The sequence below is a fragment of the Myxine glutinosa genome, chromosome 13 (assembly GCF_964187855.1).
Source record: "Myxine glutinosa chromosome 13, kmMyxGlut1.1, whole genome shotgun sequence".
Classification (NCBI taxonomy): domain Eukaryota; kingdom Metazoa; phylum Chordata; class Myxini; order Myxiniformes; family Myxinidae; genus Myxine; species Myxine glutinosa.
In genome coordinates this window covers 85,582,703-85,610,637 of record NC_136273.1, presented here as the reverse complement: position 1 = coordinate 85,610,637, position 27,935 = coordinate 85,582,703, and the positions used below count along the sequence as shown (strand labels likewise).

The 27,935-nt window shown below is 46.9% G+C and overlaps 1 protein-coding gene across 3 annotated transcripts in view; it reads right to left on the bottom strand.

Moving 5' to 3' along the window:
• The window catches only part of LOC137439062 (prolyl 4-hydroxylase subunit alpha-2), a gene marked incomplete at its 5' end in the record, with an annotated part of 37,169 nt that extends 9,637 nt beyond the window's left edge, over positions 1-27,532 (bottom strand). The window contains 4 exon segments of one of the 3 annotated variants that reach the window (XM_078767721.1): positions 2,246-2,422; positions 2,573-2,677; positions 21,333-21,470; positions 27,384-27,532. In XM_078767721.1, the coding sequence (XP_078623847.1) occupies positions 2,246-2,422; positions 2,573-2,677; positions 21,333-21,470; positions 27,384-27,532 (569 nt within the window). 3 annotated transcript variants of the gene reach the window in all.
• Between the last annotated feature and the right edge of the window lie 403 nt (positions 27,533-27,935).

Here is a 27,935-nt window from a genome sequence, read left to right as displayed (position 1 = left end):
ATGAACTTTTGGTTCTAAGTCAACTTGAAAAGTAAGTTCACCCCCACAAAAAAAATATTCCATATTAAATGCCAAGTCTGTATTTGTCCTTGTCACACACACAACCTCTCCACCAAGTTTTGTCCAAATCCGTCCTCAACTTTTTGAGATATCCTGCTATGTATCGTTTTTGGCCCTATCTCCCAATGGTGAAGAATCACTCCAAAAATGATATTAGCCGGATCCGAATCCGGATCTTCACCAAAATCTAATCATTTCGTCCTGCTGACATACACTACATCTTTGCCAAATTTCGTCCGAATCCGTCCACAACTTTGAGATATTTTGTTCACAAACAAACAGACAAGGGTGAAAACATAATCTCCATCCACCTTTGGTGGCAGAAGTAACGAGAAAGAGCAATCAGATTGCAGATCCTCACCAAGAATTGGTTTTGTGGCTTCACAGCTCCAAGCTTTCAAGAATAATACTCAGTTATCTTTTCAGCTTGTTCTTGTGTTTAGCAAATTAATTATACAGGGCCTTCAGGAAGTATTCACACCCCTTGTCTTTTTCACATTTTGTTGTGTTACTGCCTTAATTTAAAATCGATTAAATTTGGATCTTTTTTATTTCTTTAGTTTTTTTTGTTTGCAAAGTCGAGGCTCGTGTAAGAGCTAACACATAAAACACATAAAAACAAACAGAAACACACATGAGACATATAATAAAGGGAGTGGGAGACAAGAGGGGAAGAGAGAGGAAAGCATAACAACAGTAGAGAACAGAGACATCAGGAGATCTGTGGAAGGGACAGGGTGAGGCGGGGTACACAGTATAAAACAAATGGACATTACTCGGACTTTCAGCAAAGAAAACGGTATTTGAAAAAGGTGGATTTGGGGTGTACTAACGGAGGTAGAAAAGATCAAGGTTTTGGATGGGGGAAGATAAGAGATTGTGGTGAACACACCACCGCCACAGCAGCACCGCAACCTCAGTTTAACCACCACCAGACTACAAACTACCTCCACGTCACAACATCACAACTGGCCTCCGCCACCACAAGACCGACGTCAAACATTGCACTTTATTTACTCACCATTCACTCGCGCTTACGCCTCAACCACGCAGAGTCAAACCCAGTCCCATTACCACAAGACCTCCACACCACGTGACCACCGCAACGCTTCAACCACCTGCCTGTGCCTCACTGCTGCACAAAGATCCCATTGCGCCCACATTCATTGCTCCATGACCCACAAGACTCACTGCCAGCTTGCGCAAACCTTGCCATAGTTCCCTCCCATCAGCAACGACCCTCCGCTACAAGTATGCTCAATGTTAAGTGAGGAGCTGAGGACTGTGGCACATCCCTAAAATCAATGAGGACAATTCAAGACCAACAGACTTGGAGAGGGTGATGTCACACTGAGGCTCATCGGAGCCAATTGACACGCCGCACCAGGACCGAAGAGGGCGGTGCGTAAACCTTGCTCTCGGCAGCCACGCCAGGAAATATTGAGTAGTCACCTCTTCAGACGCATATAAGTCAGAACTGCAAATCCGACTAGACAGTATATAGTTTACAGCAAGTACAGAGTTGATGGCACGGTTGGGGTTCAACAGGCAGTTCAAATAGTTCCACAGGATCTGACAGACAGTTCAGAGGACAAAACACCATAGTACGAGACAGGACGGAGGCGCCAACCTGCAGCGTTTGACCTGTGAGAGTAACAAGAGAGAAGCAGGAGAGGAACATCTGATTGGAGTTAACCCAGAGCTAGATGTGCCATGAGACCCGTGCTCATGGCTAACAGAGCTAGGCCTGTAACAGTTACTGCCCAATTACACTGGTCGACAAAATCGAACTCTTTTCTCTCATCAAAGATGTAAAGACTCTTCTACACACCAGTTTTGCATGCCGATTCCAAATCTGTTTTTGGTTGTCCTCTGGCACATCTTGTTTTAGTGATGACCGATCAAATTTGAAAGGTTATTGCCATTAGGCAATAACCTTTCAACAATCACGAAAAGTTCTACGTGCTAGAGGAAAACCAATAAATAGATTTGGAATCAGCATGCAAAACTGGTCTGAAAAAGTATTTTCTTTACATCATAATCATCATCATCCCACACTGGCTAAACTTTGACTTGGCTCGGAAGGACAACTCGTAGAGTTTGAGTTCGGAAACAGCACTAGTACAGGATCGAATGATCAGTTTATCTTTAACAATGGCTGTGTCCATATCTCAGGTTTACTCACCCAATTGCAGAAGCCAGTCAGTGAGTGCTGCAGCTCGCCGTGATTCACTAATCTGATAGAGCGAGAAGGCAAGGTAGTCGAGAACCTTTACAATAGTCACTTGGCTCTCTTCATCCTCCTGAAGACCAAAATCCAAAGCTTCCACACCGTCTCCAGGGGAGGTGACATTGGAGGCTGCTGGGGAAGCCACGTTAATTCGCAATTGATATGTGCCGCTGGGATAGAAGGGAAATAAAGTTAAAAAGCAATAAACCTTTCACACATTTTGCTCCATCAAGTTCTTTCCAGATCAAACGGAATGACAGCACCACCGATGCAAACACACACCAAGACGTAAAGCTTCCTCAAGCCACTCTGCTGCATGTAGGTAATCGTCATCAGAGTATGCGACGCGGCCCACAGCAAAGCAAGCAACCGCCGTTAACTTTGGTCCTGCGCACAAAAACAAAACCTTTAAATTATTGAAGATATTGTTTCGGTTCTCTACGCTGGCCTTCTTCCCCTTATCAAGGGGGGATTAATCCCCTTGTCTTTACTGGGCCTGGCGGAACCGAGACTTATTACGTCCCTCCCGGACACATGCGGCGTAGGGTTTCGGGACTACTTTTCGCTCGTACCTAAGTCCCCGCGCTGCCCTGGGAGCGAGGAAACAAGCCTCGCACGAACCACGTGTGGTTTGAGTATGCCGAGCGGATTGCGTACACGTGGTCCGCGCAGTCTTAGATGTTGGAACCAGATTGGAGCGATCTTATTCGTACCATGCTTGGTCAAATGGAGAAACCACAGGAACGATCGAATCAGGGAAGAAAGGAAGAACAGATGGTTTAATTATTTCCCACATGTATATACAGGTTCAAGGACGAAGAGACACAGAGCAATCCTTAAACAGTCTTAACTTATCCCTGGGACAACGGGCCCGTCTCACACTCACATAGGGGATTGCAGATGGGCAGGTGTTCCCCAACGCGTCGAGAGATGGTCCCCGTCCGGCTCTCCACGGTCCCCGGCACGTCCCGTGAAGATGGTGGCAGGTTAAGGCAGGGACTCGTAGCGCGTCTCTCGAACAAGCAGATGATGGGGCGGAACGGTAGAGGGCGGACTTTAGCGCGGCTGGCAGTTAGGCAGCCTTGTTCACTCGCGCGTCTCAAATGCGCTATACTCGATCCTAAGCGCGTCTGACTGCGCCCGCGTATGTGTAGCGGCCGATTCCTCTTCTTCAATACCCTCCGAGCTGGTTAGCGCGCGCGTTCTTGTGCAAGTTCGTCAAGTTCATCACAACGCGAGTCCTTTATCTCTCTCTCTCTCTCTCGCAGCAAAGTCCTATCAGGCAGCAGTCCTCTCTATCTCTCTCTCTCTCCTCTGTGAGTCCTGTCGAGGGCTTTTGCGCAGCGGTTCTTATAGCTACGCCCCCCGAACCTACTGGAACTCACCCCGATTTCTCACCACGCCCTCTGACGCCACGCTGCCACCACCACCCTCGAGCTCTGATTGGCGGTTCGTGCTTACCGTCATTGCTTCTGCCGCTCCGCCTCGACTCCGCCCCGATCCTCCTCTGCCTGCCTCGTGTTAACTCGCCGAATATGAACCAACGTTAACGCAAAAGGGATTGAGGCTACGGACGTAGGATGATCGGTGGCAGTAGGGCCTCCTGGCTCCTACTCAATGCAGAATTAACAAAGGAGAGGAATTAAGCTCACAAATACTAAGACATAACTATACTTGCGAGGCTACATGTTGCTTGTGTGACTAATTATGGGGGACAGACTTTAACCTTTATTAAACTCACTTGACAGACTCAAAACCGCAACAATATATTGTTGCGGATCTGCCGCCGGCCTTCTCCCCAAGGGGGGATTAGTCCCCTTGTCTTTGACTGACCTGGCGCGACCGGGGACCTATTACGTCCCTTCCGGACAGCGCTAAATAGGGTTTCAGGACCAAATTCGCTGTTACCTAAGTACTAGCGCTGCCCTGGAAGCGAGGAAATAAGCCCCGCACGAACCACGTGTGTTGGTGATACACCGAGCGGTTTGCGTACACGTGATCCGCGCTATTATTAATTACTATACCTGATTGGAGCGATCTTATTCGTACCACGCTTAGCCAATGGAGAAATCACAGGTACGATCGAATCAGAAGGAAGAACAGAATTTATTTACACTATACAATGGTAGAAGACCATTACAACCCTGGTGTTGGCTTAGCGGTGAGGGTGCCAGCTTGGGATCCTAGGATCCTGGGTTTGAATCCCGGTCGATCGCTGAATTAACACCAGGGGGGTCGACTCAGCCTGTCATCCTTCCGAGGTCGGCAAATTGAGTACCAGCTTGCTGAGATGAATGATCCCGGTGTGTACGCCGGTTTAGAATAGGTACACTGTATCCCTGCACATCGCAAGAGGCGACTAAGGGTTGGCGTTAGGAAGGGCATCCGGCCATAAAAACATTGCCTCAAACAGGGAACCATAAATTGTCATGGGGCCCGCAAGGCTAACCCCCGCTCTAGCGGGGAAAATGGCCTTAAAACGATCATTCATATACAATGGTAGAAGAAAAGGGGACACAGAGCAGCCTCATACAGTCTTACTTAATACCCAGGACAAACGGGCCTGTCTCACACACACTCACACGGGGATTGCAGATGAGCAGGATGATGTGTACCAGCTCACCCAAAGATGGCTCTCGTGCAGTTCTCTCCGGTCCCCGGCACGTCCCTTGGAGATGGAAGTAGGTGAAAGCAGGAGCTCGCCGCGTGTCGTCTGAATGGAGCGGGTTATCACGGGGCGCACGGTAGGGAGCGGACTTTGGCACGGCTGGCGGTTATTCACTTGCGGCTATGGCCGCGCTTACTCGCGTGGCTGAAAAACGCTATATGCGTTACCGGCGCGTCTGGCTGCGCCCGTGTACTTGTACGGTTCACGCCTCTTCTTTTATCTCCTTGCGCGCACGTTCTAATGCGAGGTCAGAGTTCAACAACGGCGGCGAGTGATGCACTCTCACTCGTTCTCTCTCTCTCTCTCGCCCCCTGCAGGCCGTTTGCGTTGGGCGTGGCGTCATGGCGGCTGTGAGCAACTGCTCTGTGTTGTAGTGAGTTCTTTGTGAGATTTCCTCCTCTCCTGCCCTCCCCTGCCCCCCTCCCCTCCCTCTCCTTTCCATCCTGTGTACTTTGGCATTTTGTTTCCATCCTTTCTACACCTTTGTCTTCGAGAGAGAGAGGTTTGAGAGCGGACCCATTTTGGGTGCGGCCTACCGGCTTCGACGACGCTTTGTAAGCCTTTTTGTGCTTATAATGCACGTTTATTATTTATTCTAGTTTGATTTATTTCGGTTTGGTACCTACTTGTCCGGTTCGGACAAGTGGGGGGTGTTAATTCGCTGGGAGGCGAATACACGCTCTCGGTTAGAGGCGTTCGACAACTTAACAAGGAAGCATGCATTTGTGTGTGTTCCACCCGAAGGAACTTCCACCGAGGACATTGTTTTGTCGGTGGGGAAAATAATCAGTTGTGAGAATGTATGAGCAGCGTCGAGAATGAATCAAAAAGTTATTATATTTGTGTCCGATGAAAAATTCGTTCACGATGTTGTTAGTGCGGGATTAACCACAGAGACAGGTCTCTTTGTCTTGGCGTCGCCTATGAACACTCCATCGATGAGGGTCGTCATATCTAACGTACCCCCATTTATAACCTGCAACCAGCTGATGCCCGTTTTGTCCCGATACGGAACAGTTGTGTCGAAAATCACAATGATTCCGCTCCGGTCTCAGGATGAACGTGTTAAACACGTGATGAGCTTCAGACGGCAGGTGTATATGGTGCTTCCGGATCGAGGCGATGACACGGGGTTAAACATCACGTTCAAGGTAAAGGTGAACAACCATGAGTACCAGATGTATGCGTCATCGGCCTCATTAACATGTTTCCATTGTGGAGCTTTTGGCCATGTGAAAAGGTTTTGTCCGAAGGTATCGTGTGTAAGGTGCGGTGAAGCAGGTCATAGTGACGCTGATTGTAAAAGAGATAACACCCCGGTCTCTAACGTACGAAACAAGGTAAACCGAAATACCCGAACGGTTCCTACCGCCGCTCCCTCGCACTCGAGGAGTAGGGATAATACTCCTGTTCGTGTTAGTGAAAATGACAACACCGCTGATTCGGTAAATAATGAAATAATCCCAGATAACCCACCTGTTGTGGCAGATGCTACGTGCAGTGAGGAGATGGAAGAAAATCCCATTGTGGTGACAAAAAAACGAAGAGCACCTGGTGCTTGTAACTCCAACATTACTTTGAAAAAGGTAGTGTTGGATAAAGAGAGTGTGGGTGCAGACGCCCTGGAACGTCTTTCTCAGGTGTCCACAAGCTGTATTGACACCAGGGAGAAGGAACCTGAATTAATTAATTCTGAAACAATATCGGGCAGCACCGAAAACTTGGGAGAAAAAGTAGATGGTGAGACTAAAGATGACGGTGAGCTCATTAGTGAGCCGCCACCTTCACTACCTGCTGAGACCGAGCGGAATGGGAATGTCTCAGCCCCAAGCTCCTCTTCACCAATGCAAGATCTAAATCATGACACTGGTTCGTCAACTGAGCCAGTGAACATCTCCCTACAGGAGGGTGAAGCAGAGATTTCAGCTCCTGCTGAATGTCCCGGGTACCAGAGTGAAGATGACTCTACCATAGAACATTCCAGCAAATCTTCGGACTTGGCTGGAATCAAAATGGGGACTGTGCAGACTGATATATGTGACCCGGGCGGAGCTGTTTCTGATTTGTCAGAATCAGAGGATGAAGTTGAGATGACTGAGTTGTCTCAATCTTCATCAGATCAGTCATCCATAGCCCCTCAACTTATTATTTCTTTTCTGAATGACACCTACCAACAGCGAAATGTGATTGTAAAAGATCATTTTCCTGATTTAATTTCATTCATCCAGGTTGCAAAGGACATAATTAGGAGGCTGGATGAATTTCATTTAACAAGGTCGCTGTTTCATCGGCTTAGAAAGGCTGTTACAAAAGCAGGGAGGGAGATTTCCCAACAACCGCTCAAGCCTTTTGATAATCCATGAAAAAAATCATCTTTGGAACCTTAAATATGAACGGCGGAGGTGCAAGCCAAAACCACCAGGTTCAGGTGAAAAGTTTATTTGAGCGCAAGAAAATTGATGTACTCTTACTCCAAGAAACCCATATAATTCAAAATGTGGAGTACGACTGGTGTCGCCTCTTTAAAGGACAATGTTCTTTTAGTAACATGTCTTCTTCTTCTGCTGGTGTAGCCTTTTTACTCAGACCAGGCCTAGTACCTGAGTCATGCCTCTTCCAGGAGGTGATTAAAGGCCGGTTTATTTCATTGGAACTGGTCATTAATAATTTTCGGTTTACACTATTCAACGTTTATGCACCAAGTGAGAGTGTGGAACGAAGAGTTTTCTTTTCATCTTTGATTCGACACATGCAGTCGATAGACCTCAACAACTGTATTTGCATGGGGGGTGACTTTAATTGCACCTTTAAACCCAGTATAGACCGAAATACAGCAGAACCTCATCCCGAAGGTAGTACTGATTTGTTAAATTATTTTTCGGCAGTGGGTGTGCTAGATGCATGGAGGCTACATTACCCCAACAAATCTGAGTATACTTGGGGACGATGTGCCAATGGGAGAATGACCTTCGCTAGACTTGACCGTTGGTACATAAACTCACAGTTCAGGAATGCGGTTATCTCTCCAAATCATTTTCCATCTTTGTTTTCTGATCATTTAGTTACCATGGGCCTCTTTTTCCCTCAACCCTTACGCAAAAGTGCATACTGGAAATTCAATACCAGTCTTCTCGAAGATGCTTTGTTTAAAGACGCCTTCCATGCTTTTTGGGTCATCCAACTTTCAAAAAAGCCCTCTTTCTCTTCTTTAGCATTATGGTGGGATAACACAAAAGCTCAGATTAGAGTGTTTTGTCAGCAGTTTGTTTCAAATGAAACTGACGTAAAAAATATAACAATGGCTTGTTTAGAAGCTGATATTATACGGTTAGAGTGTAAACTGGCTAAAGATAATAACAGAAGAGACCACAGGTTATTGGTTGAAAAGAAGGCTCAACTGAGAGAGCTGATTCAGGAGAAAGCAGCAGGCCTGTTAATCAGATTAAGAATAAACAATTTAAAGGTATCAGACACCCCGAGTAAATCTTTATTCCAAATGGATTTTGTAAATAAGTCACCCAAAACCCTTTTCTCTGTACAAGACTTTAGGGGAAACATGGTTGCCAACCCTGGAGATGTAAGGTTGTGCATTAGAGAGTTTTTTTTCAAAAGTTTATGCAAAACAAAATGTTTGTGAGCAAACCATGGAATTTTTAACTTCTCACCTTTCATCCCTAACTGAGCCTCAGTGCCTGGGCCTGGATTCAACAATTACTTTGCCCGAGCTAACGCAGGCCCTAAGTGAAATGGACTCGGGGAAAGCTCCTGGGATTGACGGCCTATCGGCAGAATTTTTCTTGGCTTTTTGGGACCTTTTGGGCCCTGAATTATTGAATGTCCTGGAATCATCCTTGGTGCTTGGAGAACTCCCACTAAGCTTCAGAAGAGCAGTGGTGTCGCCGATTCCAAAGACTGGGGATCTACGACAGATAAAGAATTGGCGGCTGGTCTCGTTATTATGTACGGACTACAAAATATTGTCAAAAGTGTTGGCCAGTCGGTTGAAGACGGTAATCGGTGATCTAGTCCACCATGATCAGAATTACTGCATCCCAAACAGATCTATTTATGATAATATTTTTTTGATTAGAGATTTAATGGAATGTGATTGCTTGGAAAAAGATTTTGGGATAATATTCCTTGATTTGGAAAGGGCTTTTGATAGTGTGGATCATGTTTTTTTGTATCGTGTGCTAGAAGCATGTGGCTTTGGTGTCAATTTTAGGGCCTACGTGACTTTGTTGTACAACAATATATTTAGTTTATTTAAAATAAATAACGAACTCAGCTCTCCGGTACAGGTTCAAAGAGGGGTGAGACAAGGATGCCCGGTTTCTGGGTTATTATTTTCCTTGGTAATGGAATCACTCCTAATTTTATTTAGGAAAAATATTTCAGGAGTGACTGTATCCCCTGGGAGTCCTTCAGTAGTTGTATCGGCTTATGCAGATGATGTCTGTGTGGTTGTTAAGAAGGAGAGTGATATCCCAGCACTTGTTGAATGTTTAAATCTTTTTTGCCTCGCTTCTTCTTCGAAGTGTAACTGGGACAAGAGTAAGGCCTTATGGATTCCCTGTCTCAAGAACATTCCACCTGGAAGAGTGCTGGTACCACCTGTGCATCTACCAACAAAGTTAAAATGGGTGGAAGACGGAGTCAAATACCTTGGGGTTTTCCTGGGATCTCCACATTACGTCCTCAAAAATTGGGACGGGATTGTTGAGCATGTCAAAAAAAGACTGGGACTGTGGAAACGAGCTCTGCCCCACCTTTCCTACAAAGGCAGGGTTCTAGTGGTTAATAATTTGGTGGCTTCTTCCCTGTGGCATAGGTTTATCTGCCTTCAGCCGCTAGAGGCACTACTAATACCTACTAAAGGCAGTGCAGAGGCTACTCGTGGATTTTTTTTTGGAGTGGTCACCATTGGTTACTCCCAAATGTCATATGTAGCCCCTTGTCTGAAGGTGGCCAGGGACTGATCGACATAAAAAGTCGTATCATGGCTTTTCGGCTGTGTACCATACAGCAGTTGCTGTACAAGGAACGACTGCCAAGCCGACTCTTGGCCTATCACGTGCTGCGAAAAGCAAGCGGGCTCGGATATGGCCTTGAACTTTTCTTAGTCCAACTCCAACACGTCGACACATCTCATCTACCATCATTCTATCAGAGCCTTCTGAATGCCTGGCAAAGCCTTTCGACTAGTCGACAGCAAGAAACCTATGCTACAAACATGTTTGTGGAAGAACCCCTTTTTTACAACCCGCCTTTTCCTGCAATTCCAAGAAGCCGAGACTTTTATCAACACTTTATTACAGCGGGCATAATCAAAGTGTTGGACCTCCACCATGATTCTGGTTGGGGGTGGAAGTCGGTGCAAGAGATAGCTGATATGACTGGAATATGGTCAAACAGAATAATCAGAAGAGTCCTAAAGGAAATAGTAAAGAAAAGCTTCCAACTTGGACTAAGATGGACCCAGGAAGTTTTGGTGACATCCAATGACTGGCATTTTCCTGGTTTATTGGTACAGCCTAGTCACGGAGACTTGCCCCCAATTAGTGAGGGACAAAACATTTTTCAGAAATGCAGTAGTAAAGACCTGTATCGGTTATGCACTGCAGTTCTGCTTGGGAACTCACCGTTAAATGGAGTGGCCAGGTGGAAAGGGCTAATGCCGGAAGGACTCCCATCTGAGCCTGCATGGGAATCAATATACAGTAAGCTGGTAAGCAAAAGGACAGGTGATCTCCAGTGGCGAATGATACACTGGATCATTCCGTCTAATAAATTGGTGAGTCATTTCGCGCCCACATCTACGTGTTGCCCGTTCTGTGTTTACACAGAGGATGTGTTCCATGCGTACGTTGATTGTGCAAGGCTTGTGCCTTTATTTCAATGGCTGAACTACATGGCTGGAAAAATGAAGATCACTTTTTCTCTGTGATCATTTATTTTTGGTTTCAATGATATGAAAGAACATGTACATATGTTGTTTTTGTTTTTAGTGGCCACGGCGAAAATGGCAATTTATTTATCGAGGAAGGAAAAACTGAAAGGAAAGCCGATTGGGCAATGTGATGTCTTGTTCTTTTTTAATGCCTTGATATCTGCAAGACTCAAACTTGAATTTTGTGTTTCTGAAAGAAAGAAATGTATTGATGAGTTTATGAACATCTGGTGTTTTGATGGGATCTGCATGGTGCAGGAGAATGAATTAATGATATATTTGTAGGTTTGTTTGGATTGAATCAGTGTGTGGTCGGTTTTTCTGTTGTTGTTTTTATTTTCTAGTTCATTGTACTGTTTTGAATTCCTGTCATAATCTTTTTCTTTTCTGTATTTTTGATTATTGTGCCTGTATTGAATAGTATCTTCACCGACTGGCTTGTATTTTTATATTTTTGTAATAAAAAGTCTAAAAAAGTCTCTCTCTCTCTCTCTATGTCCTTTGCCACTGCCGTATGCACGCTAGTCCTCTTAACAAGCTCCCTCTCTGCAAATCCGAGTCCTTCAGGTCCTCTCGAGGGCTTTTCGTACGGGCTTATATAGACCCGCCTCGCGAACGTTCTGGAACTCACCAGCCGCACTTCACCACGCCCTCTCACGCCATGCCGCTAGAGCTCTGATTGGCTGGTGGCTCTTACCGTCATCCCCCACGCCGCTCACCCCGACCCCGCACCCCTCCTTCGCCTTCCGAGGCCCTGCCTCATGTTAGCTTGACTAGGGGACAACCAAATGGGGCACGGGATGGATTACGCCCATAGAGGCAGAATTGGAGGTTGGAACAAAATGAATGGGGCCTACTCTCCTGTCTTTACACAACGTAGGTACTAAGAGGGGAAATGGCCTATTTTTACACATACTAAGACATAACTATACTACAAATGGGCCTATATGTTGCTCGTGTGACTACCTATGGGGGGGAAACCTTTAATGACTTCAATGTGCCAATCTCAAAACCGCAGCAATATATATACATATATATATATACATACACACAGTCACATGAAAAAGTAAGCACACCCCATGTAAAGTTTTGACTTTTTCAACATATTTCAACATACAGCTATTTGATCTTCATTTCAACAATATTGATAGATAAAGGTGATATAATATAACAAATATCATGAAACATTTACATTTTGTAGTCCATTGTATAATTTAAATAAACATAAATGCAAATTTCGCATGTGGAAAAAGTAAGTACACACCTACATTTATCACTACTTCAAATACCTAAAATTAGAATCAGGTGCACCAGCTCAGGTGCAAATGATTAGAACATCATCAGAGAGGATCTTGGAGGAACCTGTCTTATTTAAACCTCAGACATTTAGTTTGGTTTGCTCTTTGTTGTTCAAGTGTGCGGTGTCACCATGCCTAGATCAAAAGAGCTCTCTGAGGCCTTCAGAAAGAAGGTTATAGATGCCTACGAGTCTGGGAAGGGATTTAAAAAGATCTCCAAACAATTTGAAATCAATTATTTGACTGTCCAGAAGATCATCTACAAGTGGAGAAGATTCCAAACAACTGCCAACTTGTTCAGGCCAGGCCGCTCCAGCAAGTTCAGCCCGAGAGCAGACCGCAAGATGCTGAAAGAAGTCTCTAAGAACCCCAGACTGTCATCACGGGACCTACAGGTAGCTCTTGCCACTGTTGATGTCCAAGTGCACGAGTCTACCATTAGAAAGAGGCTGCACAAATTTGATCTACATGGGAGGTGTGCCAGGAGGAAACCTTTGCTGTCCAGAAAGAACATCGGGGCAAGACGAAAGTTTGCCAATGAACACCTCGGCAAAGAACAGAACTTCTGGAACAATGTGCTCTGGACAGACGAGTCAAAGGTAGAGCTATTTGGCCACAGTACCAGAAGACATGTTAGGTGAAAACCAAAGACAGCATTTGACCACAAGAACCTGATACGAACTGCAAAGCATGGGGGTGGAAATATTATGGTTTGGGGCAGCTTTGCTGCATCAGGGCCTGGGCAGCTCACCATCATAGAATCCACTATGAATTCTTCACTGTACCAGAGGGTGCTTGAGGATAATGCGAGGCCATCTGTCGGAAAGTTGAAGCTCAACCGAAGGTGGACCTTGCAACATGACAATGACCCTAAACATACCAGTAAATCCACCAAGGAATGGCCGAAAAGAAAGAAATGGAGGGTTCTGGAATGGACAAGTCAAAGCCCGGATCTAAATCCCATCGAGATGTTGTGGGGGGATTTGAAACGAGCTGTGCATGCAAGAAACCCCTCAAACATCGCACGGCTGAAAGAATTCTGCATGGAGGAGTGGACCAAAATTTCTCCCAGTTGATGTCAGAGACTGGTAGACAGTTATAAGAAACGCCTACTTGAGGTTGTTTCTGCCAAAGGGGGCAATACCACCTATTAGAGCCAAGGGTGTACTTACTTTTTCCACATGCGAAATTTGCATTTATGTATATTTAAATTATACAATGGACTCAATGGACTACAAAATGTAAAAGTTTCATGATATTTGTTATATTATATCACCTTTATCTATCAATATTGTTGAAATGAAGAACAAATAGCTGTATGTTGAAATATTTTGAAAAAGTCAAAACTTTACATGGGGTGTACTTACTTTTTCACGTGACTGTGTGTGTGTGTGTGTGTATATATATATATATATATATATATATATATATATATATATATATATATATATCAAGTAATGAACGGCGGTTGGGAATTATATCCACGATATCCATTTTTCCGTTCTCCAACCTATAGCTTTGTCTTTAAAAACTCAACGTTTCGGCCAGCAACCCAGCGTGCGCCGAGCCTCCACTAGCCTTCATCAAGAGAAGTTCCCTTGTTCACCTCCTCCCAGATATATCTGGGGGGAGGGGTGGGCCTATTCTATCAACCAATCACAAAGCTGTGTTGCGATACCTCGTGACCATGGACCCATGCTCGGCTTATGTTGCAAGTGTTTTGTGCGTGTTTGAGCGGTGTATTGTAGACAAAGTGTATTGTAGAGAGACATCGATGCGTGGAGGAGGACAAAGACAAAGTGGGACATAGCCGACACAGGCAACACGGACAACAAAACACAACACAAAAATGATGCCAAAGACATCACGTGCAGCTCATTAAAATCATCCCGTACCCCTTGGCTAATCACTGACAGTCAAAACGGCTGTTCAACAGCTGTGCTATGAAGTGACCATTGAAGGTTCAAGTGACCATCCGTGACCGTTTTGTCTGACTGAGGACACTATTGTCCACAAACAAGTTCACACATTTACTACACGCAGTGTTATTGTTGATATTTAAAGGTTTCAAAGGTGGTAAGTTTCTTTTGCGTTTCAACATATATATATATATATACAGTCATCCCTCGCTATATCGCGGTTCACTTTTCGCGGCTTCGGTACATCGCGGGTTTTTCTCGCTAGTATATGTAAAATTATATCGCCGATTTTTCGCTATATCGCGGGATTTTGCGGTATAAATGTATTTTTATATACTATTATTTTAAATATTTTTGTGGTAAAATAAGCATTTACTAGCCTAAAAAATTAAAAAACGTAAAAAAATAAGAAAAATACAGTAATTAAAACATATTACAAGAAATAAAATACTGTACATAGTGTACAGTAGAAGGGTAGACAAAGAGACAAAGAGTCGTGCGTATGGAAAACGCAGATGCGGCAGCTTCCACTTGCGCTAGTTACCCACGTAATGGGTAACTGTAATGCTCTTTCTGGCTGTGCAGTACATTCATCATCGTCATCACCTTCATCGTCATCAGTACTGCACAGCTAATTCATCATCATCTTCATCACGCAAGTTGTAGTATTGAAGAGCCGGGGCTCTTGCTTGATACGGATGAAATGACGGGCAAGACACAAACTCGTCCGAGAAGATATTTATTCTCAAAACCAACTCGGGAACACTGAAAAGCCCATTTATCGGGCTGCATTATAAAGCACAACCAGGAACCGAAAGCCACGCCTCTCAAGCGTGGCGTGCTTCGGCGGTCACGTGATCAACAGGTGTAGCTGATTATACCCGCACGCGCGGCACGCTTTGGCGGTCACGTGACCAGCCACTCTGGCACCGGGGATCCCCGCCGGTGACGTCACCGGCTGGAGCAAGGAGATTCTGATGCTGGTCTTGCTTGGGGAACCCATGGGTCGCTAGAGTATCTTCAATCGTGAGTACCCATTAGAATTTTATATGTTGTTAAAATTACGTATGTTTAAGAGTGTAAAAAGTGTTTAAGAGTATAGGAAGTGTTTATAAGAGTATGGGAAAGGTTAATAAGAGTGTGGGAAAGGTTAATAAGAGTGTGGGGAGGGTCATAAAGCTTTAAAATATATATAAATAATAAAATAAAAATATGGTCGCTACTTCGCGGATTTTCGTCTATCGCGGGGGGTTCTGGAACGTAACCCCCGCGATAAACGAGGGATCACTGTATATATATATATATATATATATATATATATATATATATATATATAGTTGCGGATCTCAGCGCCGGCCTTTCCCCTTACCAAGGGGGGATTAGTCCCCTTGTCTTTGACTAGCCGACGGGACCCGGGACCGATGACGTCACTCCTGGACAGCGCGAAGTAGGGTCGTCGGACTAATCACTAATACCTAAGTACTCGCGCCGCCCAGAAACGAGGAAATAAGCCCAATCCCGAATCACGGGTGTTGGTGGAAACGCCGAGCGGTAGCGAACCCGTGGCCCGAGCCGTTAGCAATGAATAAACCCGATCCAAGCGGTTCTTAATAGTGCCACGCTTTCCCAATGGAGGAAATCACGGAAACAGTCGAATTTGGAAGGACAGGAATAACAAGGTTTATTTACACTTTGTACAATAAGAAGAAGAAGAAGAATACACAGTGCAGCCTTAAACAGTCTTAACTTATCCCAAGACAAACGGGCCCGTTCACATACAGACACACTCACACGGGGTTACAGACGAACAGGTCGATGGTCCATGGATGGCGTCCAGGCAGCTCGCTCTCTGGTCCCCAACTCGCACCGCGAAGTAGATGAACACAGCGGCCAGGAGCTCTCCACGAGTCATTGGCGCACACGGGATTATTACGGGGTGAACGGCAGGCTGGACTTTGGCGGCTACACTCGCGGGGCTGCGTACGTAATAAACGGACAGTTCAATACGCGCCTCAATGAATGCCTCGAAACTGTCATGTGCACGCCGGTCCTCTCAGTGCTGTTCTCACACGAGTGCTCCGGATCAGTTCTCTCGTTTCAGCCAGTTCGCTCGGTCCTCATAGTCCTTTTACAAAGCGCAATTCGTTGGTCCTCTCAGCACGCCCTTTCCCCACGAGTCCTGTTCAAGGGCTTTGTGTGAAGACTTATATAGCCTTGCCCAGTGAACCTCTCGAACTTACTCGATGCGTCGTGCCACGCCCTATCAAGCCATGCCCTCTCAGCCCTGGTTGGCTGTTGCCCTTACCGTCACCGCCTCTGACGCGCTGCTCGACGCGGCCACACCTCGACCCTCGCGATCCTCCCTCTTTTCAGGCCTACCTCATGGTACCCGACTAGTTTGAGCGAGCAAAGGGCAGCTAATGCTGCTGGCAGCCAAAGCACCACACACGGAGGGATCAGCCAAAATGGGGCGCGGGATGGAGTTTGCCCATTGATGAAAATGAAGGGTGGCCGCAAAATGAAAAGGACCTAAGCTCAATTCTTTACACAACGCAGATATCACTAGGGAAATGGCCTTCTCTTACACATACTATGACATAACTAATTCTAATGGGCCTACGTGTTGCTTGTGGACTAACTATGGGGGGGTGGGGCAAACCTTTAACCTTTAATGACGTTACATGTACAATCTCAAAACATCAACAATATATATATATATAAAGTAATGACTTGCGGTTGGGATTAAAATCAAATGAATCCATTTTTAGTTCTCCAACCTTTAATGAGCAAACAAACTGCTCGATATTTCGATCAGCATCACGGATAAACATGCATCCACTGACCTTTCTCAAGAGTAAAGCAAAACAACTCCATACCCTCCCTTATATAAGGGGAAAAGGTGGGGACACCGAACCACCAATCGATGCCATTCTGGAACAACTCGTGCAATTCAAATTTAAACCGTAAATCAAAACCGTTGAAACAACTTGAAACAAAACAAAACAACTTTTCAAACAATTTGAAACAAACAAGGCAGTTGTTTCAACGGTTTTGATTTACGGTTTAAATTTGAATGGCACGAGTTGTTCCAGAATGGCATTGATTGGTGGACTCGAACCAAAATTGTTCTTTTTTTTCTTTTCTTTTTTTTGTATACAAGATTGAGGCTCGTGAAAGAGCTAACATTAATCACACAAAAAGTCAAACCGACAAATAAAACATATAATAAGGGGAGCGGTAGGCAAGATGGGGAGACAGGGGGAAGCACACAAACACAACATTTGAGAGCAGGGACATCGAGAGATCTGTGGGAGGGAGAGGGCTTGGGGGGGGGGGGGGGGGGGAGTTGGGAGAGGTATAAAACATATGGACACTGCAAGGACTTCCAGGAAAGAAGTTGGAATTTCAAAAAAGTGGATCTGGGGTGAATTAGCGGGGGGTAGAAAAGATCAAGGTTTTGGATGGGGGAAGATCAGAGATGGTGGTGAACAGCTGTTTTAAAGACCTGGAGGGAGGAGTGGGATTGAAGTGAGTGGGGGAGTTTGTTCCAGAGGTGGGAGAAAAGAGGAATGAAAGAGTGAAGCTGAGCAGAGAGCCTAGATTTTGGCAGTTTAACCATAAGAGGGTTGCTGGCAAATCTTGTGCGACCTGTTGGAATATTTGGGGGACAGAGCACAGAGAGCTGGGGGAGTAAGGCCGGAGAGGAGTCGGTAGAAGACAGAAAGACCACCAACCTGCCTGTGGTGAGTGAGTGAAAGGCCCTCGGAGTTAGCTTCATCGCGGGAGATTCCAATGATCCTGAAAGCTTTGGTTTCAACAGCGTGAAGCCGAGCTAGGTGTGAGGCAGGAGCACCGGCCAAGAGAGGGGAACAGTATTCCATTGAGCTGCGGATGAAAGCCTTGTATGTGGTGAGGAGCTCAGGCGTGCGCCAAGGAAGGACTTCGCACGACGGAGGATGGCCAGTCGGCGACTGGCTTTGGAGGCCAGCTTGGAAATGTGGTTTTCCCAGGAAAGATCATGGCAGATAGTGAGACCCAAAAGCTTGAGCGACAGAACTTCTTGGAGAGGATTTTTGAGAAAGTAGATGGGAGGGTTGTCCAGTCGGTCTTTTCGGAGAGACCTAGTAAGAGTGTGAGATTTATCAGGATTGAAAGACATGTTCCACTTGTTTGACCAGTCTGTGATTTTTGTCCAGGTCTGCAGAGAGTGAGGAGGCTGCAGACTGCTGATCTGAGGGATGAGGAATGGAGCGGCAGAGAGTGGAGTCATCAGCACAGAGATACAGAGGATTTTCCAGAGAGTCGGAGAGATCATTGATGAAGACCAGAAAAAGCACAGGGCCCAGAACACTGCTTTGGGGAACTCCAGCCTGAACAGGAAGGGGAGATGAGAGAAATCCATTCAGGGCCACACGTTGACTATGACTAGAGAGGAAGTCCGCAAGCCATGCATGGAGATTTCCATGGATACCATAGGAGGAGAGTTTGGTGAGCAGAGCTGGGTGCCAGACCGTATCGAAGGCACGTGATATTGTCAAGGGAGACAGCTCTGATTTCCTGTTTGGCATTGAGGACCTCCATCCATTGTTGAGACAGCAGAAGCAGCATGTCCAGAGTAGAATGACCTGGTCTGAATCCAAATTGATGATCAGAGATCAAGCCATTGGAGAAGAGGAAGGATTTGATATCCGAAGCAATGATGGATTCCATGACTTTGCTGACAATTGGGAGCAGGCTGATTGGTCTATAGTTGCAAGGATCTGTTTTTGCACCTTTTTGTGTAAAGCGGTAATGTTTGCTGATTTCCAAGATGCTGGCAGATGACCTTGAGCAAAAGAGAGGGTGTGATAGAGCAGCAGAGCAGGATTTTAGGACCCGTGGGCTGATGCCGTCTGGCCCAGTTGCAGAATCAGAGTCGAGGTTTGACAAAAACTTCTCCACCTTGTCAGTAGAGAAGGACACAGAGTCCAGGAGCAGTTGGGTTCGACTGGGTAAGGTGGGAACAGAGGGAGAGAGATGGGTTTGGGACACAAGATTTTGAGGCAAACACAGAGTTGAGGCATTCGGCTTTGTCACGTGCGGTGTCAACTGTGTAGCCATTTGAGGTAAGGCAGGGGATGGAGGGGGAACAAACACCAGAAACGGATTTGACCAGACACCACCAGGATTTGGAGGAAGGAGACAGGTTTGAGAGTTCATTCTTGAGTGTGGAGATCGTGCTTCCTGGCACTCCTGAAGGTAGTCACACACTTGTTCCGAGCTTGGTGGAAGGAATTGAGATTGCTTTCAGTTGGATTAGCCTTCAGTTGGATCTGTAGGCCCTTACCTTCAAATTGGTACTGAAAACGAAACTTTTGCATCAATTTGAAATGAAAAAAAAAAAATTACCCATGCACGCCCCCCACTACTTCCTTTCTTTAACCACAAGGTGCATATAACAAATCAAAACATTCCTTGTTGAACATCCCATTTTTGAAATCTTTAAGCCAGCGCAAAAATAAAAGGTTTCCTTTTTTATGGTAGAGTGGTATTTTTAACCACATGCTTCAGCTAGTGCTTTATAAATACAATGACAGAATGCTCTTTGAACCCGACCCCCTCCTGAGCAAAATGGGGGAAAACACAGTGAGGCTGGCAGGGGGCGAGCGAGGTTAAAGGATGACAGGGGGTGAGCGAGGTTGTTTAAGGATGGCAGGGGGGGAGCGAGGTGGTTCAAGGACGGCGGGGGGGAGCGAGGTGGTTCAAGGACGGCGGGGGGGAGCGAGGTGGTTCAAGGACGGCAGGGGGCGAGCGAGGTGGTTCAAGGACGGCAGGGGGCGAGCGAGGTGGTTCAAGGACGGCGGGGGGGAGCGAGGTGGTTCAAGGACGGCAGGGGGCGAGCGAGGTGGTTCAAGGACGGCAGGGGGCGAGCGAGGTGGTTCAAGGACGGCAGGGGGCGAGCGAGGTGGTTCAAGGACGGCAGGGGGCGAGCGAGGTGGTTCAAGGACGGCAGGGGGCGAGCGAGGTGGTTCAAGGACGGCAGGGGGCGAGCGAGGTGGTTCAAGGACGGCAGGGGGCGAGCGAGGTGGTTCAAGGACGGCAGGGGGTGAGCGAGGTGGTTCAAGGACGGCAGGGGGCGAGCGAGGTGGTTCAAGGACGGCAGGGGGCGAGCGAGGTGGTTCAAGGACGGCAGGGGGCGAGCGAGGTGGTTCAAGGACGGCAGTGGGCGAGCGAGGTGGTTCAAGGACGGCAGGGGGCGAGCGAGGTGGTTCAAGGACGGCAGTGGGCGAGCGAGCTGGTTCAAGGACGGCAGGGGGCGAGCGAGGTGGTTCAAGGACGGCAGGGGGCGAGCGAGGTGGTTCAAGGACGGCAGGGGGCGAGCGAGGTGGTTCAAGGACGGCAGGGGGCGAGCGAGGTGATTCAAGGACGGCAGGGGGCGAGCGAGGTGGTTCAAGGACGGCAGGGGGCGAGCGAGGTGGTTCAAGGACGGCAGGGGGCGAGCGAGGTGATTCAAGGACGGCAGGGGGCGAGCGAGGTGGTTCAAGGACGGCAGGGGGCGAGCGAGGTGGTTCAAGGACGGCAGGGGGTGAGCGAGGTGGTTCAAGGACGGCAGGGGGCGAGCGAGGTGGTTCAAGGACGGCAGGGGGCGAGCGAGGTGGTTCAAGGATGGCAGCGGGCGAGCGAAGTGGTTCAAGGACGGCAGGGGGTGAGCGAGGTGGTTCAAGGACGGCAGGGGGCGAGCGAGGTGGTTCAAGGACGGCAGGGGGCGAGCGAGGTGGTTCAAGGACGGCAGGGGGCGAGCGAGGTGGTTCAAGGCCGGCAGGGGGCGAGCGAGGTTCAAGGACGGCAGGGGGCGAGCGAGGTTCAAGGACGGCAGGGGGCGAGCGAGGTTCAAGGACGGCAGGGGGCGAGCGAGGTTCAAGGACGGCAGGGTCGAGCGAGGTTCATGGACGGCAGGGTCGAGCGAGGTTCATGGACGGCAGGGGGCGAGCGAGGTTCAAGGACGGCAGGGGGCGAGCGAGGTACAAGGACGGCAGGGGGCGAGCGAGGTTCAAGGACGGCAGGGGGCGAGCGAGGTTCAAGGATGGCAGGGGGCGAGCGAGGTTCAAGGACGGCAGGGGGCGAGCGAGGTTCAAGGAAGGCAGGGGGCGAGCGAGGTTCAAGGACGGCAGGGGGCGAGCGAGGTTCAAGGACGGCAGGGGGGCGAGCAACGTTCACGGCTCCTTGCCTTGCATATAGCCATCGGTGAGGTTATGTGCTGAGAGTAGATACGTTTTCTGTAACCTGATGAGTGCTTCGGCAGCTCCACGTGTGTCCTCGACAGACGGGAGATCATCACGAACTTCTGCCAACGTGTCTAGAAAGTCTACAAGACACACAGTCACAATTTCACGACATGGAAAAGTCGACCTTTCTCAAAGCATGCAACACAGGATGACATCACATCAGTGATCCAAGCCTAACAGTCAAGAGATTGTTGCCTTCGTTGCATCTAACATTCCCTCCCCACTCCCACACACTTCAATTGTTATTGTCATCCGATATCAAATACCATCACCCAACCTTGACGGGCACACCCCCTCCACACCTTTAAATGATTAGCATCACCATACAGTGGACATACATCCGTTTCCCCTCCCACTCTCCCCCGAGGGAGGAACAAGGGGCCAATTTTAACTGTGCCCTCCCCTCTCCTCCTCCTCCCCCTCCCCCTCCCCCTCCTCTCTCTCCTCTCTCCTCCTCGCCCTCGCCCTCCCCTCTCTCCTCTCCCTCCCTTCCTCCCCCTCCCCTCCTCCCCCTCCTCCCCTCCCCTCTCCTCCTCCCCCTCATCCCCTCCCCTCTCCTCTCCTCTCCTCTCCTCTCCTCCCCCCCTCTCCTCCCCTCCCCTCCCCTCTGCTCCCCTTCCCCATTCACACCATGTATCCAAAATTTGGGGATTCACCAAGCGGATTTGTTTCTACAAGGTTCGTACAAATGCACGCAGGTACAGGGGCGCACATGCAGAATCAACGCAATTTAGGATGAATAACTTTGTGCCAAAAATAAAGTTGTGCGAAAGTCTTTATGTTCGTTTCCACACATTCGCCACATCCATAGAGCTGTGAAAAAAAACAAAATACAAGCACAAACGAGCACGCGGCACACACACAGGAAAATACTACATCAATAGCTTAGGCCAGATAAATAAAAAAAAGAGTTGTTGATCGTCCCCACCCGACCCTACGAAACACACCTGACCCGAAACTTTTTTTATTTTTTATTTTGAAAAAAAACATAAAAAACGATCTTTTCACATTCAAATTTGGCGCCGCTCTGCACCGCATGCGCAGTGCGTGCTGCGCAGAGCGTCGCAAATGCCTCGGGCAACTTCACCCATTTTACGTTGGCCATTCATGGCGGCCATTGTGTGAGATTTTTCCCGCTGAAATCTGTATTGATTCGTGCTAGAATCGGCTTGAAATGCCTATTGTGATCGCATCAATAGCCCGTGAGGGCTCTTCCAAGACGGTGAAGGACTGGTTTGCGTGCAATATCGAGTTGGATGTTACAATCTCGGACTTCTATGCAGAGTTCTCAGACGGCAAGTATGATGGGGATAAGGAGCCATTGCCTGACGATACACGCGGTACTTTTGTCAAAGTATTCGCCGGCCCCAGTAAAACTGACATGACGAAAGTTTCACCAGCTTGCAAAGTTTCTGATGTGACAAAGACTCTTGGCTCATTTCTCAAATTTGTGTTGGCTGCAGACACGGCCACGGATCACAGGATGGAACCCGATAGTCGACCAACTGTTTTTAGTGTCCTCATGAATGCTGCCCGTGATGATGCTTCTTGTACTTGCCTGCCACCTATATTATAAAACTAGCCGAAACACGTGGAACATCCACGGAAGGGAGGATGTGGTGTATGGATAGAGTGTACCATTAGGGATGGCATAGGGGATTTGCTTGTCCGAGTAAGAGTTAGGAAGAAAGATGAGAATGAAGAGTGCGTATATGAACAACGATCGCCGACACCGGCACAAATGCATGCTCTGGATTGTCCAATCAGCGGACGGCTTGCTTCGCCTTTGCCCAGCAGACGCCAATACGATGGCGTCGTAAGATGGCGTCGTATCGGCAGTTAATCGTATGCTTTTGGGCCCCAACATCGGCTAATTCAGATTTTTCGAGTATGGCTGTACGTGATAAACAAAGAGCGCGGTTCGTAGATCGTAAATACATTAGTGCCGTGGGCATCGGGTCACTGGGTGCGGCGTAAAAGGGATAACAAAGTCGAGTCCTTACGCTATTATTATATAGATGTTCTCTCTTCCAGAGCTTTCGTAGAGCTTGGCATATGCTGTAATTTAAAACGAAGTAATTCTCTTTCAGGTTGCTACGACTGAACAGTATCTTCCATCCAAGAATGCAGCTCCAGAAAAAGGCCACGGATGTCCATTCAACCCCAGTGCACAACAGGCAAAGAACTCCGGGATCACTCTACAATGCAATGACTGTGGCAAGTGGAGACTCGTCTATGCAGCACGGAAGGTCAAGCTACAGAAACCGAATGAAGCTGAAGCTGCTATGGACACCATTCTCTACAGCTGTGGAAGTGTGTTCACGGAGATCAACAACAATGGTGATGACGATCCTGAACAGGATACCAGACTCGCTGATCTTTGTGTTCGTGCCAATCTGAACTGTGCGTCCCCTATAGAACTAGCGTACTACTCTGCTGGCTATGAAATGCTCTGCATCCACTGTGGTACTGAGGAGAATTTGGTTGAAAAGGCAGGGCAATACCCTCAATGTAACATTTGTACTGCAAAGCCAGTAACAAAGCGTGGCAGAAATCTTGTTCAACATGCTCGATAGTTTCAAGGTGCCGAGGGCATGGTGTTTATCTGTTTTTCCGATGTCATGGTGGATATACATGTACAGGTGTCTTGCCCTTTCACTACCAAGCTCAGCTAGGACGTTCAACATCATCCAAAATCACACAAACACTGTGTTTCATAGAGATTTGGGCAATGTCTGTAAATCTGTGAGATGAATGAAGAAATAAAATCATTTTGAGGAGAAAGGAGTCTTTATTTCATATTTTTCCATGTCAACAAAACTCAATGGAAAGTAGGGAAAAAAATATATAAAATAAAAACAAAAACCTCCCTCCCTACCCGAACTTTTGAGAAAAAATGACGCTCAACAACTTTTTATTTTTATGTGGCCTTAGCAAAAGGAAGGGTTTAGTGGGAATAGAAAAGTATCGTGGGTAGGGAGATTGTGAGGAGGATGCCAATCTTGAGGGGCGAATGGGGAACAGAATGAAGACTCAGAAGGGCAATTGCAAACAAAGTAAAATATGATGGAGAAATAAATGTGAAAATGAAAAATCTACACTTCAGCGAGCTAACGACGAATGGGTTGGCAGAAGAAATGAGCGGAGGTGCAAATGACAAACGGGGAAGGAAAATACCTTAAAAAGGGACAACAGAACATCACAGCATTATCAAACAAGAAAGGGAAATCAGAGATTGCACACTCGCAAAGACATGTTTTTAGTGGTTTTTAAAGGCTTTTTGTTAAAACAAATATGGCGGCCGAACCACGTGACCGATGACGTGATCTTCTTTTTTTTCCGGCCGTGACCAAATTTCGGCCGAATCTGTCAATAACATTTCATACATTCTGATCACAAAGATAGATAAACAAACAGACGGGGGGTGTAAACATGCACATTATGCAGCACATGTGCAGGTACACACGTACACACGTACACACACAGCAACACACACACACAGCAACACACACACACAGCAACACACACACACAGCAACACACACACACAGCAACACACACACACAGCAACACACACACACAGCAACACACACACACAGCAACACACACACACAGTAACACACACACACAGTAACACACACACACAGTAACACACACACACAGTAACACACACACACAGTAACACACACACACAGTAACACACACACACAGTAACACACACACACAGTAACACACACACACAGTAACACACACACTAACACACACACACTAACACACACACACTAACACACACACACTAACACACACACACTAACACACACACAGTAACACACACACAGTAACACACACACACCGTAACACACACACACCGTAACACACACACACCGTAACACACACACACCGTAACACACACACACCGTAACACACACACACCGTAACACACACACACCGTAACACACACACACCGTAACACACACACACCGTAACACACACACCGTAACACACACACACCGTAACACACACACACCGTAACACACACACACCGTAACACACACACACCGTAACACACACACACCGTAACACACACACACCGTAACACACACACACCGTAACACACACACACCGTAACACACACACACACCGTAACACACACACACCGTAACACACACACACCGTAACACACACACACAGTAACACACACACACCGTAACACACACACACCGTAACACACACACACCGTAACACACACACACCGTAACACACACACACCGTAACACACACACACCGTAACACACACACACCGTAACACACACACACACTGAGACATGGCAGAGCTCGGTTACACCTACTGAAACACGTGGCAGATCGGGGGTGTAAATATAACCTCCACCCACCTATAAAACAACGGAACATTAGTCTAGTAGGAAGACTAGGTCCCCCTGCACCCCCCGGAGATATACTTCTAATCAGTGTTTCTAGATTGGAAAAAATGTGTAGAAAATGACTAGCTATGGCCCCAAGCTGAAATAATGTCCCACATACCATTTTTATGCAAATTACTGCCGCCATTATCAAAAAAAGACTAGGTCCCCCTGCACCCCCCGGAGATATACTTCTAATCAGTGTTTCTAGATTGGAAACAATGTGTAGAAAATGACTAGCTATGGCCCCAAGCTGACAAAATGTCCCACATACCATTTTTATGCAAATTACTGCTGCCATTATCAAAAAAAGACTAGGTCCCCCTGCACCCCCCGGAGATATACTTCTAATCAGTGTTTCTAGATTGGATAAAATGTGTAGAAAATGACTAGCTATGGCCCCAAGCTGAAAAAATGTCCCACATACCATTTTTATGCAAATTACTGCTGCCATTATCAAAAAAAGACTAGGTCCCCCTGCACCCCCCGGAGATATACTGAAACTGGCAGTGACTGGTGATTGAAATGCGGTGCCTTTTTGTGTTTCAGGTCGAGGTACGTGAACTCCCCACGATCTACAGCAACCAGGAAGAGACTGATACCAGGGTGGTTCTGTACCTCCATCATGCTGCTACCATCGGATACAAGAACGCTGTAGTCAGAACACCGGACACAGACATCCTCCTGATCCTGCTCCACCATGCCCACAACATCAAGCTGACGGTGTACCTGGATACAGGGTCAGGGAAGCATCGCCAACTTGTCAACGTCTCTGAGCTGGCAGAATCCCTGGGAGAGGACTACTGTGCCACTCTCCTGGGGTACTATGTGTTCAGCGGAGAAGACTGCACCAGTGCCTTCAAAGGGAAGGGAAAAGTCGGGCCCTTGAAAAAGCTGGAGAAGAATCCCAGGTTTCACAGGGCATTCGGTGAATTTCACAGGGTATTTAGAAAAATAAAACTTTGTGTTAACGTCTGTGTAGACGGACCTTAATATGAGTCTATTATTTCGTAAAACTGTGATTATTTTGTAAATAAAGCACTAATTAGCATACTAGTATACCATAGACACATGTAATCATGTTATGAATAGTTCTATCATGATCTATGCCCTTCAAAACATGGGTCTAGACACCTTCATTTTTCAATTATCTGCAATATTGGCTGAGATATGTCAAAAATCGTTTTTTTGATAATGGCAGCAGTAATTTGCATAAAAATGGTATGTGGGACATTGTTTCAGCTTGGGGCCATAGCTAGTCATTTTCTACACATTGTTTCCAATCTAGAAACACTGATTAGAAGTATATCTCCGGGGGGGTGCAGGGGGACCTAGTCTTTTTTTGATAATGGCAGCAGTAATTTGCATAAAAATGGTATGTGGGACATTTTTTCAGCTTGGGGCCATAGCTAGTCATTTTCTACACATTGTTTCCAATCTAGAAACACTGATTAGAAGTATATCTCCGGGGAGTGCAGGGGGACCTAGTCTTCCTACTAGACTACATCACAACATTATCAAACAAAGAGCTATTTATGATCGAATGAAACAAAAAAAGATAGAATCAGATTACCTTGAGCTAAATGCTCTTGCAGCACACGTTCCACATGATCAAATGTTGGCAACCTTTGAAGGAGGCGAAAGGCAGCAATGGGATGTCCCACGTAGGTCTCAGGGTCCATGTCGGCAAACCCTCTCTCACCCTCGAACTGGGAAAGAAGGCTGCAGCAAATGGCACCCACTCAAACATATTCCTTCCATTTCTTTATGAAGACAACACAACATGGCACGCACATTCCCTCCATATTTTAAATTCGGCTCAGACCAAGAGATTCAAGAGATTATGGCATTTTAGTTGTTGAACGTGTGGGGAAATTAGAATAAAGGCATGAACACTGACAGGAGAGTTGTATGGGGGATGAAGGGGGAGGGGGATGAAGGGGGGAGGGGGTTGGAAGGACATAAGTGGGAGGGAGGGTAAGGGAAGGTAGCGCCATAGAATATGAGAGTTTTGCGACTTGTCAAAATCTCTGGGCACTTCCGGACGTTTCCAGGTGGTGCTTGTGCCTTTATTTAATTACAACTAAAATGCGATGAGCTCGAGAATTTCTTAACCCGAGATAAA